Genomic DNA, 15,823 nt, shown 5'->3' with positions numbered 1-15,823 from the left:
CCTGCATTTAAAGAATGGAATTTTTCCATTTTTTCTCCTTTCCTTTCCTTTCCTTTCCTTTCCTTTCCTTTCCTTTCCTTTCCTTTCCTTTCCTTTCCTTTCCTTTCCTTTCCTCCCTTTCTTTTCTTTCCTTTCCTTTCCTCTCCTTTCCTTTCCTCCCTTTCTTTTCTTTCCTTTCCTTTCCTTTCCTCTCCTTTCACCCATGTTCGTGATCAGCGCTTGTTTGCAGTTTTAGTGTTTTCTATATAAAAGTGTCCAGCAGGTTTTGGCTCCAACTTTTACTGCCTGCCGTAAAACAGGAAAATAAAATGAAAAAAGGAAAAAAGGGCAGGGAATGCAGGGAGAAAAAGAGAGTCTAATATTTTTTGCTTTCTTGGAACTGAACATGAGACATTAAAGGATCACAGCTGCTGGCAGTCGTTTCTGGGGTCTTGCATGTGCTTTTTCTTTGCTAATCTAATATTCACTTTTAATCACACCAACATCTCAGAGTTGTGAAGTTCAGCCCATTGTCATCTCATAAGACACATGATGTCATGTTTTCAAGCTTTATCTTCAAACCATACATCATATTGGATTACAGTAAATGACTGTATTGTTAAGTGACCATAGTAACAACTTTCTCACCAGTACTGTCTCATGTGTGTGTTTCTCACACATAGGAGGAGGTCCAGTGATCATCACGATCACAACACAACAAAACTGTTATTTATGAATAACATAAAAGATTGCGGGCAAAACATGAGATTCCTTGCCATGGAAACACAAATGACTTGACCCCTCCCACTATCCGTGTTACAATACAAAAGGAATCTTTCTTGCATAGGTTCAAGTTTCGATAATTCTTAAACTGTATAGAAAAGAAAGGAAATTATGGTGGCCTATGTCAGAGAAAACACAATGTCAGTCTCAAAAATAGGTTGGAAATAATGTATCCTAACATATCCTATGGTATATAGCATTTAAAGAAAAGGCTTTGCGTGTGGGAAAACCCTGGTGTAGCCCGTTATAATAAAGACGGGGGTTGCATGGCTGTGGCAAGCTACTGTGCAGTTCAATCAAAATCATAAAGCACATTCACTCTTCCACACTTATGTGCTCACCCACTTGGTAACCCCATGTCGTGACCTGAGCAGCCAGTGTTCCCCTGTCTAAACCCTTAAAAAGCTCTGCTACTGCTGGAATCAACACAACCTGGATTTACAAGTCTAGGGAGGCAGTTTGTGTGTGTGTGTGTGTGTGAAATGAAGTTGCAGCCAGGCCACAGAGACACAGTCTGGTTTGATTGACCACAGTGTCGTGAGTAGTAAGTAACACACACGCTCACGCTCGCACACAGAAAGATGAGTTCAAAACATTCATGATTTATACAATCACTTGCTTTTTGTTGTTTCTGCTGTTTTGTTTTTTTGTTATAATTTGGCTGCAGCAACTAGTCATAATTGTAATCTTTTAAAATCTTATTTTAAGTCAGACCAGCCTTTAAACATAAACAAGTCATTTCAACTTTTGCAGGGAAGAAATTCTGGCAGCCGCAGGCTAGAAAACAGACAATAAAAAGATTATTTCCAATAAACAGACAAAAACAAAAATATATTTTAGGTCAAACAAACATCAGTGGTGTGTTCCCTTGAGGTAACTTGCGTAGCATGTGTAACATCCAACTTAATAGTTCCAATAGGCAGTCTCATCAGTTTATTCATTTTTAATCACATGTAGTCTGATCACAAACGAAGAAAAACTGAACTTTGTCTCCAGGACTACAAGGGAGGGGTTTAATTTTAACTATCTGGCACTGGAAGTATTGTACATGTGTGTGTACGTGTGTGCCTGTGTGTGTGCGCTTGTGTGTGTGTGTGTGCAGTGTATTTAAAGAACATTGAAAACACATGTTTTGAAGCTTGATAAAAAATACTTTAGGCACTGGATAATTTGGCATGATCTTTGCACAAACACACAGATACACACAAGCACACATCCTAGTTCCCTTGGTTGTAAGTTTGACCTTATGAAAAACAACAAAAATGTCTTTAAAATATCAGCATTGGAGACACAGAAAAGCTTCGGTATAAACTAGGCAGATGTTTACAGGTTCATTTAGATCTGACCACAAATGTTCAAATCACTCACTTGTGGGGTTCACTGAATACAACTATGCCATGCTACATGGAACACTAAATCAAGCTTGGTTCAACAAAATGATGCTATGATTATGACAAGATTATGTGAACTCAGCTCAACCACGTGTCATTGAAAGACTGATTATGTGTATATCAAAAGAATCATTACTTTCTCTACTTTCAGCAATAAAAACATTTAGTTTATTGCAGACTTTTGTTAAAAGTTAGGCCCTGTCCATTCTTTATATAATGCATGTGTAATACATAAATGCAATGTATCATGTGTCCCTCTCATAAAAGCATTAGATAAGTTTGCAGTGAGGAGCTGAAAAAAGCATCTATGTTCAATAGAAGATAGAAATGTAATCTACACACTAACCACCACAATCAGGTAATCCGCTGACAGATGTGATTAGGAGATCACGGGATAAAAAGTTAGTGGTGCTTTCTTAGTATCCTAGAAAGTAAAGAGGTTAATTAATGGCAGGTAAACAGCAAGGATTAAAAGACAGTGGCCTAGACAAAATAGCACAGTATTATTCACATCAGAGCCACAGAGGAAATGGAGAGGCAGCTGATCTGCATAAGGAGGAGAATAGATTTCAACATTTTGCACCCACTTTACTCTGCATTTCATTTATATTAGATACACTTTGTAGTGGTGATTGTTTTTGCACAAATGTTTTTAAAAGATCCATCAAAGTTGAAGTTTGATGCCTCACACTAGTATGACATTCTGGACAATTTTGCCTACTCTGTTTTAGCTGCTCCACTGCAGAGTAATTTTTGTTTTATTTGTTTTACAGAATCAACTTAGAGAAAAGCGAATCACAAGCCTTCACTGTGTGATCTCCACTGCTCAAAATGAGCAATCACAAAGAGCTTGAAGTAAATGCAGTTAGCCTTCTTAATACAGACTTCCCTGTAAAGACATGTTATTGATACATCATTGATGTGGCATTGTTTTCCTCGTTCACACCGCAATGCAAGACTAGTGTTTTAAAAAGTATCCACTCTGGAGAGAAAAGCAGTGTTTCTTAGGTGTGAAAAACACTGGCTTAGTGTGGACATGAGAGAAAAAGGGTCATAAAGAGGGAGCAGTGACCATCTGGCTCAGGTCAAGCTCCTACAGAGAGCGATGATCACAGTGTGATCAGTGTGTGTGTGTGTGTGTGTGTGTGAGAGAGAGGGGGGGGTCTCCTGCAGTGAAAGGTGATGACCACAGCTGTGTGTCTGACCTGAAGCCCATAGGGAGCCTCCCCCCTCCTAATCCTCTTCCTTCTCTACTTTTCCTTCCTCCTCCTTCTGTTCCCTTGCTTTATTTTTTCCTTCTTTTCCTCCTCCTCCTCCTCTGTTTTCTTTACCGAACCATACGAGCCAAAAAAAGAAAAAGAAGAGAAAAAAAAGCTCTGTGTAAAGCTTAGCGGGGCAGCCATTGTGGCCTCACCTCTTCCACTATTTTGCATCAATTAGCACATCACCCCCAAGACTTTTGTGTGCTGTGTGTGTGCTGTGGGGGAGGGGAAATGAGAGAATATTGTGTGTTGTCCAGAAAACAGAGCGAGAGAGAGATTTAACATGTTGCTTAACTCAGTCTGTTCAATCAGTCTATCTGAGTGGACAGCGTCAGTATTGTTGCTAGTTGAATGCAGTCTAATATTATAAGTTTCCACCCTTTTCCCAGACTGCTCATGTGTTTTGTGTGGATTTTTATTTTGCTTTTGTCCATTTTAACTATTGGTAATTAAAAAACAAACACTAAATCACTTTTTACTTTCAAAATATGTTGCAGCTACAAATTTTTATTGGTTGTTAACCAATATAAACTAGTGCAGAGGACCGAAAATGTATACCGGTACACCTCCATGTTTGTTTCAGGCAAAGGCTCAGTCCTCAGACAAGTGAGAGAAAGTGAGCATTTGGATTGATTTCTAAATGATATAACATTGCTTGATCCAGAACTTCAGAAAAACTAGATTCCACGTTTACCGCCGAGACACAGTTCTGTTAGATATTTAACTGAAGATGGGGTCCAGATGGTTTCCTATGTAGCAGTATTAACATCAGCTAACTGGAGGTAGAAGAGTCTTCAATAGTTCACCATTTCAAAAGCAGGCGTCTTCTACCTCCCTCAAGAGTTCAGCTCGCGCTGTATAGTTTACATTCCACCACTTGCAGACAAAGCTAACGCCATGGATGAACTGTATGATAGTATCTATGGTTTGGAGAATGCCCATGTTGAGGCAGCTTTCAGTTTCAACAGCGCTGGCTTTTAACATACCTACCTAGAAGTGAATGCACACTGGGCTGCTGCTGTTCCCCTGCCTTGCCTTTGGCAAAGCAGATCATATCTTCCTTGTTCACTGCTCCAAGCCTAGAAAACAAGGACCAAACAGATCAAACCAAAGCTGTCTACTGACTGTTCAGTGTTGAGTGGCAACATTAACTCTCCATGACTTCTTTGAGTGTATAGGCTGACATATGTCTGAGGGCAACATGTCACAGTGACACTAATAGGCTACATCACAAAGAGCATAAATTACACTTCACCAGAATAAATGTATAGTCACTCCCCAGGCAAATACCACAGACTGACTAATGGTGAAATCTTGTCTAAGCTGAGAGAACTATGGGGCTTGACACCCTCCTCTTCAGCTAGGTCCTTGACTTCCTGACTAAAAAAGACCTTGGGTAGTGACAACTGGCAACCCCACCTCCTCCTTCGTAACATCGTGACTGACAGTGAGAGAGATGGACACCAACAAGAGCTAAGATATGATAACAAACCAGTGGAGCCTGCAGGAGGTAGCCACATCCCTGCTGAGGGGGTCAACGGTTTGAAGAGTGATGTGCAGTGAACATTACTGGCTGACCTCTACTGGACTGTGTGCACAAAACCAGTGGCTCAAAACTGCTCACTCCTTTCACAGGAGAGTGGAGAAGTTTGGTTTGGACCTGGATATATCCCTCCCAAGCTTTCACTGAGGAACATCTGACTGGTTGCATCTCTGGTTTGGCAGCTCTCCGCTCACAACCACAAGTCTCTCCGGAGATTGGTGAGAACAGCACAGTAGACCGTTGGCAGAGTGCTCCCTGCCATTTAGAATACTTACCACACATGTTGTCCGTGAGGAATGCCCGCATGATGATCTTGCCACCCAGCACACAAACTGTTTACCCCTCTGCCATCTGGCTGACAGTATCAGTAACAGATCACAGACCTGCAGGCTGGGTGACAGTTTTATACCCTCAGGCCTCAGCTAGCAGTACCTAAATAACTGGCATGGGGTGTATATACGAGTTTACATTTCACAGTTGCACTCTTCTGTATTGCATACATTTATTCATCTTAATGCTTTTGTTTTGAAGTATTAATATTATATAGTATTTCAAACATTTTGTTTATGGCCTCAAAGGGCCTGACTGATAAATCAGCCTGACCAACACCACAGATGTAGAAATATTGCCGTACATGTCGGTTGATAAGTAACAAGAAATTGCAGAACAGAGACAAAGGTAAAAGGTACAATAAGGTACAATAAAAACTAAAAAGAAAACTTTAACCCCATAGCCACTGATTCAATCTAAATCCAATATGCTGAAGCACAGAGAATTAAACCATGACAAACCCTGCCATTATCTTAATATCTGTATACTTGTAATATTTTGTGAATTAAAACATGAAAAACACCGCCACTATCTTAATCTCATAACTCTGAGTAATCCACTGATATGTCAAAAGCAGAACAACCCTCCTAACTCTGACCTCATTTGATATGACTGCGTTTTATTTCCATTCCATCCAACATTTTTTTGTGTGATGCATTAACTTTTTTTTTTTTTTTCCAGTAACACACTCACATATAGAGTTTTTGTCCAAGTAGTTGAGACATCAGCCTGCGATCTTCCTGCTGCCTGCCACCGGACCGAACACACACTCTGTTGGTCCAAATAAATCGTTCTTTCATCACTGTGCTGTGTGTGTGTGTATGTGTGTGGAAGTGTATGTGTGTGTGTGTGCATGCATGTATGAGTAGTCTAGTACTGTAGGCTCTCTGTGTAGCACTGACAGACACAAACCAGCTGCCTGCATTCCTCTCTCTCTCTCTCTCCTGCTCTCTCCTGCTCCCTCTCTCTCTATCCTGCTCTCTCTCTCTCCTGCTCTCTGTCTCTCTCCACTGACTTCTTAAGGTTGATCTCCCCTCCCCCCACTCAGTGCAGTCTCTCTCACACATACTTCTATAATGCTACATATATATACCAGCCCAAGACCCCCCCCCCCACACACACACGTAAGCTATAGGCAAAAGATAGTTTGAATGAAGTAATGTATGGTAAATAGAATTTGTCTTTTGGCACCAGTTGAAGCTGCTCTAAAGCTGCAATGATCAACATCAGCCTCTCATCATTAACTAATCTCACGTAGCCAGAGTTAAAGCAGAGGAGATCAAAGTGTTTTCAAAATGCCCAACCTTACGCCCATACTTGCATTCTGGTGCAAGTATGTGCAGCTGACTACACAGTAAACAGTTTAAAGAGTAACTGTATAAGGCTTAGCGGCTTATAGTCATTTTGTGGAGACGAGGCCAAGGAAACTCCTGCAAAATGTTTATTGATTTTTCAGCATCACACCTGCAGACTTATCATATAAATCTACACTACGTCAGAAGAAAAACATAACTTTACAAACCAGTATAACCAGCCATGATGTTTATTGCACCGAATCCCTTGGCCACCGAGACTCTCACTCACAAGTCAATCTTGCTATTGTAATGTTGACTTTCAGTACACAAGTCTAAGCATATCATATACTTTTGAAAATGATCTATAGTGATGCAAAGCACATGTTATCAGTTGATGGATATAGAGTAGGCTATATGTAGATTAATGATGATAAGAACTGAAATCAGCCCCAACTGTAGGCACTTTTAAATCCAGGTTAAAAACATTTCTCTTTTCACGTGCTTATAGCTGAGAACTTAAAACTTTATCTATTTTCTTTTATTTTACTAACTCTGTTTTTAGTGTTTTGTTTGTTTTTATTCTGTCTTATGCTTCTTTTTTTGTGTCTTTATGTGAAGCACATTGAGTTGCCTTGGTATGAAATGCGCTATATAAATAAAGATGCCTTGCCTTGCATAAAGTTCAAATGCAACTACATAAAGTCTAAAAATAATCATTATAAATTCACATAACTACATAAAAGGTTAAAACATGAAAAAAAAAACAGTATGCTGTATTAACCTTTAGCTCACTTCTCAAAAACACTTAACATGCTGGTTAGACCAACTTGGTAAGCCAACATGTCCTGTGAGCTGTCCTCAAATTGGAAAACCTACTCAGACTAAACTAAGAGGCTTGTGTTTTCCACCTCAGCTCCACATCTAAATAGTTGTTCAGCATTGGGTTTCACACGGTTGCTCAAATACTTTGCATGGCGGTCGCACTGCTGGCTGTATTCGAACTGAGCAAGCACAGTCCAAACCATCAGAATCTTTTTTGTTGTGTTTATTTCACCTTGGTCTACTGTAAATCTAGTTGTTGTTTGTGTAACTTTTTTTTCTTCTTCTCCCCAGCAGATGTCCAGCTGCAGCAGACCACAGTCCAAACACTGACTGCCTGTCTGGAAACCTGCTGGCCTGCCCCCATCTGCTTTGACCACTGCAGACACTATCCACAAACATAGTCACACGCACACAAACAAACAGCTTCAGTTAAACATTAAGTGTGTCAGTTTGACCTGGTGTGCACACTAACTGCTGTGATGTACACCACAGGACAGCAGTCAGTGAGTGAGTGAGTGAGATTACGACGTTTTCATCTTAAAACAGCGTGTTCAAACAAAAACTATCTCTGTCTAGACAAGCGTTTCAGTGCCGTATCACTCGATCGACATGCGCAAGCTGTAAATAGCAAAAGACAGTTGAGGCTGGTAGCAAAGACAGCAAGGTCAGTAACAGTTTTATTTCATTATCCCGTGTTATTTTCACCACTGGTAGCCAGATCAGGGAGCAACAGTGGGTATATACGTCCAAAGGCTTCACTGAAGGCCTGCAGCCCCATTTAAATCTAAATAAGGGCTAGCAGTGATTCATAAACTCTCCGTTTTCAAGGGTTGAAATTGGCAGAATAGGAAGTGGGAGATGAAAACTTTGCAAAATAGCAGCATTTTAAAATGAACACCTAGTAGAGGTAGCCTAGGCCCTGTTTACACGACAATGCTCGCGGATGAAAAAGGCAAAATATTTAATCGGATGTGCCTTTCGTTGCTTGAAAATGCAAAAAGTGAAACCACACTCCAGAGTGGAAATCTTAAAAACGCTCCACCGTTGCGTCCCCACGTAAAGGGTGAAAACGCAAAAGTCTGCTCCGATTGCAATGACCTGTGGAGGGCACGGAGGGCAGCATTACGATGGCCGGCGTACAGCCTGCCGGAAATCAAGAAGAAGAGGAAGAGGGAAATTCTCTGGTTGTACACAGGTGTGCGGACTTGGTGGTGTTGTGTGTTGCGTGGCACACTGCCACCTACGCGCCTGGTGTGCATACAACATTGAATTACACTGAGTTTTGCGTCACCGTATGCACGCGTATTTCCTCCCCAAAAACGCTCGTCTAAACGCGAAATAAATAGTGAAAACGCAACGCCACTTTTGCGTTTTCTGTTCAGATCGTTTCAGTGTAAACGTAGCCTCAGTGAGTGAATGAGATGGATGGAGATAATCTTGCTACAACCACTTTGTACCAATTTGTGCAAATATGCCTTTACATGTTCGTGTCTCTGTTTGTGTGTGTGTGTAGAGGTCACACAGGATCCATGATAATGAAAACTACGGCCATTCTCTTGAAAAGGTTTTATCATCAAACTATCATGAATGACTGATTCAAATGACCATTACTTGTCCTTCAAGATGGTGACTGATTTGTGGTTTGTAGCCTTCATTTTTTCTACAAAGCTTTTAGGTTCAAATCTATAAATCATGTAAATCACAAATTGTCACAGAGACTCCCTGTTGCAGCTTGTTGAAATTTTCTGCACAGTTGTGTTAACCACCCAGGTTGAACTGTTGTTTGTTTGCTGTCATATGATAAGATGAGTGTTACATGATGGCATCAGTTAGGCTGGGTGATCCTCTTCGAGCAGGATCACACTTGGTAAATACATTTGTTAACTTTATATTGGCTGAAAGGTTACATAGGTTTACCATATGTTTAGATTAAAACAAAAAAGTGGCATGCTGTGTATTTCCTGTAAATCTGTTCCTGTACTGCAGGCTTCTTTAAAAGTGTCAGTGTTTACAGAGTAAATGTGAGCGATAAACCAGTCAGTGTGGGACATTCAGGTGTCTATGAACTGTGACACTGATCAGATGGTGTTTGACCAATACTCTCTGGGGAAATCACAGTATGCTAACAACAGTCTTGGTCAATAATTTTAATGGCCAGTGTCTTTAATTATTACACAGCTGTACATCGGATCTATAAACCAGTGTTCAACCCAGCTAGTGAAACCAATAATCCACTGACAGCACCGAACAACATTGACTAGTGAAATTAATTCATCTGTCAGGCTAATAATTAAAGTGTCTAAAGCGTCCAGCAAACACATTAGCATTTCTGTTATTCAGCTAATGCTGTTCCTTAGCATACCTTAAAACCAAGGCCATGGATTTGACCCCCACAGCACCCAGTTTCTCTTAATAACTCCAAGCCCTGATGAGGCCTGGCCATTTAGCATCCTGGAAACGCTTGTCTAAAAAAAGAGAAAAACCTGTTCACAAGTAACTCTGAATATGTTGGACCAACCTCCTCCTGTTTTAGCCATCAATACAATCTGCTTTTCTGTAATCAGTGTATTGTTGGGTGTACTGACACTTAAGTCAGTATGCTTTGATTATATAAGAAATCTACTGTAGGCTGGGTAGATAGATGGTAAGGTTACCCTGGTGCCGATGATACAATCCATTTCATACACAAAAAGCTGTTAAATGTGTGTAAAATAATGAGTAAGACAAATAACAAATATGTCAAAAAGACACAGTAAAATGATATTAAAAAGAGAAATAAAATAAAAGACTTCAGCATGTAGGCTACACACAAGGTGGATAATGAGTGTATTTGAGCTTTAGCCAAGCGCCGTGGAGAACAGAAGACTTTTAAACAGTTTTGAAGATGGAGCCAGGCTTACGTCTTCTGAAGGCTTGTTCCAGCAAAGTGAAGCGCTGTAACTAATTGCTGCTTCTTCATGTTTAGTTTGGACCAGTGGGCCCAGAGAACAGAGCCCTGAGAATTAGTTTGGTGTGTTCTTTTTACTCTCCTTTTAATTTTTTTTGCATGATTTGCTTCAGTGGAAGCATGTGTAGGTATACATTTGGGAAATGAATGTGTTGTGTCGATATTGTGAGCTCCAGGATGAGACAAAGTAGTCCCTGTCCTGGAAGATGGCGTGCAGAAGACCATTTTCCCACTTATCTTTTTAACACTGTGGTAATCTGTGTCACAGGCAGCATAAAGATCTTTGAGCTCTACAGCGATAACATTTTGCAATTCCTAGATGGATATCTCTCTGTTTGTTCAGAAATCTACACTGACCTATTTCAGTCTGACTCGCCTTGTGGGCCATTTTGAAGCAGGGAACTCTACCCACTTCTTTTGGTTCAGCTTCTCCTGCTCTGTCTCCTTCTCTCTTTCCCCCTGCCCTCTTTGACCTTCTCTCTTCTTCCTGTCCCTTCCCCCACCCCCAAAACTACCCCCACCCTCTTTATCCCACTCAGGGTAGAAACACACCAAATGCAGCAAGACCACCAGGAACCGCCTACACCTCCCACACTATGTGGCCTGTGTGAATTACTGCTGCTTTGACTGTTGGTGCTCTTTATTCCCACAATTATGCAGATCAGTTCAGGAGCTGCATCTGATTGTTTTCAGTGAAACCCTTTGAACAGCAACAGCTTCTTGCTTTGATTGCATGGTTAAGATGATGGAATTCATTTGGGTTTCAAGATTTACTCACTGCACTACAGTGTGTTTACCTGTCCCGCATAAAATGAGTAGTAGTGTGTGTGTGGAGAGTTTCTTTGAGGAGTTGGAGAGAACTTAACTTCACGGCTGTATTCTAAATATGGTGTAGATGGGGAAAAGATCCCAACTAAACCGAAGCACAAGTTTTTTTGTTGTTAACAGAGGGAACATACAGGGTGTGGCTGCTTATGTAAAGGATGAAACATGATAAGATAGTAAAGGTTTAAGTGACAGAAAATGTGCTTTATCCGGCTGTTCTGTAACAACAAACCCATTTGCACAGGCACTATAGCCTACTAATGAACATTGCAAAGATGGACAATCTGACTTCAATGTGTTTGTAGCCCGATATAACCAGACTGAATTAGTTTTTAATTTAAATTAATTATTTTTCTTATATTTTTTTATTTCTTGTATTTTTTTTAATTATTTATGTAACAAATTCAGAGGAGACTCTTTTTTGCATTTTAATTAATGCTTTAATTAATAGGTGGTTTCCATAATAACATGGGCTTTGTGCTGTAGCCTGCACTATAAAGATTTTTTTTTCTGTCAACACACTATTTTGGTTGTTAAAAATGTTAAGATGACACAATAAAGTAAAAGGAGTTAAGTGAATGCAAAAAAAAGAAAGAAAGAGAAATTGCTAGTTTTTCTGTGTTAGGCCAATGGATTTACATGCTTATTTTCTTTTTCAAAAAATGCAAGAAAATATTTTTTTTAAGTGTGAATTTTTAAGTGTTCTAGATGAAGAATATATTTATTAAAACTTGGACAGAAAAAATAATTATGTTTGTAAAATCTCTGGCGTAATGTAATTACTGTAACATATTTTCCTTCGATGGGGGCTAAAAGCCAATCAAGAGCGAGTTCTGTAGGAAAACAAACGCTGGGATTGGCTGAGACGCGGCATCGGTTTCAAGGCGCCCTGCGCTCTGTCCGTGGGGAGGTGGGGTGTCTTGTGAATGGAGGGGGCGCCTAGAAACCGGTGGAATCTGCACGGAGTGAGGAGAGCGAGCCTCTGGACTTCCAAATGCTCAGCATGTGAACCGACGCGCCGCATGAAGTCAATTCGAAAAAACGATGGAAATATGAGCCTTTTCGCGGTTTAAATGTTTTAGTGTTTCGCCAAAGTTACAACGCTAAATTGTTCGACGCGTCGGATTAAGTGGGGTTTGCATTATTCCGAGAAAAGGGGACTGAAAGTGTTATTTCCACCGAATTGGGAATGAGAGTGGACTGCTTGGAGTCACTTACAAAGACCATCAAGAAGTCATGACACGACGAACGTTTTACTTGGATTTATCTTCATGAAACACGAGAAAAAGTCGACTACAGGTATTTAGACTCGAATATATTGGACTGCAAGCTAAATATCGGGACAGTTGGTGTTGATTTCCGTCGCTTTTCAGCTGTTTTTAAGTCGCCCTACTTGGATCAAAGTTTTTCCTTCCCTCCCCCCTCCTCCTCAACTATGGCGGCGGCCAGGTCCACCACTGGCTCCGTTTTTCTGCGGATCATGTGGCTGGTGTGCGGGCTGGCCTTCTCACCTACTTCTGCTCAACATTACAACAGTGAGAGTGGAATATCCATCCCAGAACACGGCTTTTGCCAGCCTATCTCCATTCCGCTTTGCACCGACATCGCCTACAACCAGACCATCATGCCGAACCTCCTGGGCCACACGAACCAGGAGGACGCCGGGCTCGAGGTGCACCAGTTTTACCCGCTGGTGAAGGTCCAGTGCTCGGCGGACCTGAAGTTCTTCCTCTGCTCCATGTATGCTCCGGTCTGCACCGTCCTGGAGCAGGCCATCCCCCCTTGTCGGTCCCTGTGTGAACGAGCACGGCAGGGATGTGAAGCCCTGATGAATAAATTCGGCTTCCAGTGGCCGGAGCGGCTCCGCTGCGAGGCTTTCCCCGTCCACGGAGCCGGTGACATCTGCGTGGGCCAGAACACGTCCGAACCCGGCAGCCCGGCCTCTTCGTCGACCCCCTTTGCACCCGACCCTACCCTCCCCCCAAACATGGGCCGACCGAACCAGCGCACGCCCCAGCACAACCAGTACCACCAGTTCTCCTGCCCCCTGCAGCTGGAGGTGCCTACCTATCTGGGCTACAGGTTTATGGGGGTCAAAGACTGCGGGGCTCCGTGTGAGCCCACCAGACCGACTGGAATAATGTATTTCCGCGAGGATGAGGTGAAATTCGGCCGGCTGTGGGTTGGCATCTGGTCCATCTTGTGTTGCGTGAGCACCTTATTCACAGTGCTCACCTACTTAGTGGACATGAGGCGGTTTAGATACCCAGAGAGGCCCATCATCTTCCTGTCCGGCTGTTACTTCATGGTGGCCGTGGCCTACGCTGCCGGCTTTTTCCTGGAGGATAAAGTAGTTTGTGTGGATAAATTCAAGGATGAGGGCTACAGGACCGTGGCCCAGGGGACTAAAAAGGAGGGCTGCACCATCCTCTTCATGGTGCTGTACTTCTTTGGCATGGCCAGCTCCATCTGGTGGGTGATTTTGTCCCTGACTTGGTTCCTCTCGGCCGGGATGAAATGGGGCCATGAGGCGATCGAAGCCAACTCTCAGTACTTCCACCTGGCCGCGTGGGCTGTCCCGGCCATCAAAACCATCACCATCCTCGCCATGGGCCAGGTGGACGGCGACGTCCTGACCGGGGTGTGTTTCGTCGGCATCTTCAACGTGGACGCCCTGCGCGGCTTCGTCCTGGCCCCGCTCTTCGTCTACCTGTTCATCGGCACGTCCTTCTTACTGGCCGGCTTCGTGTCCCTGTTCCGGATCCGCACGATCATGAAGCACGACGGCACCAAGACGGAGAAGCTGGAGAAGCTGATGGTGCGGATCGGCGTGTTCAGCGTGCTCTACACGGTCCCGGCCACCATAGTGATCGCCTGTTACTTCTACGAGCAGGCCTTCAGGGAGCACTGGGAGCGGACCTGGCACATGCAGACCTGCAAGCGCTTCGCCGTCCCCTGTCCGGTCCACAACTTCGCCCCCATGACTCCGGACTTCACCGTGTTCATGATTAAATACCTGATGACTATGATAGTCGGGATCACCTCCGGCTTCTGGGTCTGGTCCGGGAAGACGCTGCAGTCATGGCGGAGGTTCTACAAGCGCCTTAGCAACGGTAACCACGGGGAGACGACGGTGTAAAAGCTGGAGGAAGAAGTTACAAAAAAAGCTGCGGAGGCTTTGATTTAACAACCACGAACAAGAGGTCACATAGCTTTCTTTAACAAAAAATACAAAACAGAAGAAACAACAACAAAGAACGCATGCCACCTTGGACATGTATTGATATATTTTGTGTTTTCAGATTTTTGGACACAACCAAACTTTGATTCACATTCTAAGTTGGACGAATTTTCCACACGTCTTTTTTTTTGTCCTCTTTTGTTTTTGTTACCACCATACAGCTTACACTCCTGGCTCTTGCATCTTTTGGATTATAACCTGGTGAAAATGGACACAGGCTATTGGTCCCTGGACTGTAACGTCTGTTTTAAAGACTGGTGAAGTTACTTTTAATATGAAACTCCCTACTTACTATTGCTTATATCTTTCATATTACGATTTGAATGTACCTCTTTTCTACTCTGGTGAGAGTTTCTCTGTGGACAACACCATACCAGAAAAGACTGATGGGTGTCTCTGTCCATGTCCAGAATGGTCATCGGTTTGATCCCTGCAGCAGCCACACCGTATGACTGGGATTTCTTTAAATAGGGAAACTCAGACTACACATGTACATTTTAAGTTACTCTGCCTTTAGCTCAAGACTGAAATGCTTTAATGCTGTGTTAAATATTGCAGAGTACAATCTCACCTGTTATAATCTGAGGAATGATGCATCAACTCTGCCATTATGTGCCAAGTGGCTGCCCAGAAATTATAGGGTGACATCAGGTAAATTGGGCCATCAGGTAAAATGAGCCAGTTAAGGTTTGAGCCTCCTAGCTTTTTAAGTTTTAACAGGCAATGGCTGTAAATGATTTCAAATTGTTGCTACAACTGTACTTGAAAAAAAACAATTGATTTGAGTGGTCTCTGGTTGCTGTTGTGGGTGGGACAATGCTTTATATCCAGCCTGCTGAGGAGAAGTGTGCGAAAAGTGGCCTGGCAAACAAATTTCACTTGAAACTGATAAGGTTGATAACTCCGTAAAAAAACAGATCTACAATAAAAAATGTGATTTATAATACACATTGTGATTCCCCCCATTGGATAGAATGCAAAATTCTTGCTAAGCTTACTTATTTTTAATTTAAATGCATTTTTTGTGGGTGGCTCAATTTACCTTAATGCATCATGGTAAATTGAGCCATGCATTTCAGCTAAAATGGGCCACATACAAAACACAGTCTTACACTGAAGTTACACAGAAATTGAGGGTGCAAAACATGTTCAAAGTTAGATATATATCCAAGGTTGGTCAGTGCCACTCATGGTGCCATTAGCACTGTGGGGGAAAAAATGGCATCTATAATGCCACACACACACATACACACACAGTAAAAGAGCCTATAACATAGTCAGTTAACAAAGAGCATAGCAACAACATGATCATGTAATTTTAAAATGCATTTTAAGATTAAAAAATGTCTTCAACCTCTTATGTATTCACTGTTAATGTTAAGTTTAGTGTTGTAGTTTAGTAGTA

The 15,823-nt window shown here is 42.2% G+C and overlaps 1 protein-coding gene across 1 annotated transcript; it reads left to right on the top strand.

Moving 5' to 3' along the window:
• The first annotated feature begins 12,163 nt into the window (after positions 1 to 12,163).
• LOC311004639 (frizzled-7-like) lies at positions 12,164 to 15,051 on the top strand. The gene is made up of 2 exons (XM_083996791.1): positions 12,164 to 14,380; positions 14,480 to 15,051. The coding sequence occupies exon 1, from the start codon at positions 12,613 to 12,615 to the stop codon at positions 14,314 to 14,316; it is 1,704 nt and encodes a 567-aa protein (XP_083852917.1). The 5' UTR covers positions 12,164 to 12,612; the 3' UTR covers positions 14,317 to 14,380; positions 14,480 to 15,051.
• Positions 15,052 to 15,823: the final 772 nt, after the last annotated feature.

The sequence above is a fragment of the Trachurus trachurus genome (genome assembly GCF_905171665.1).
Source record: "Trachurus trachurus genome assembly, chromosome: 21".
Classification (NCBI taxonomy): domain Eukaryota; kingdom Metazoa; phylum Chordata; class Actinopteri; order Carangiformes; family Carangidae; genus Trachurus; species Trachurus trachurus.
Note: the sequence above shows the minus strand (reverse complement) of the source record. Positions and strands in the feature narration are given on the sequence as shown.

Coding starts and splice junctions, on each gene's coding strand:
- LOC311004639 (XM_083996791.1), top strand. CDS start 12,613: ATGGCGGCGGCCAGGTCCACCACTGGCTCCGTTTTTCTGCGGATCATG.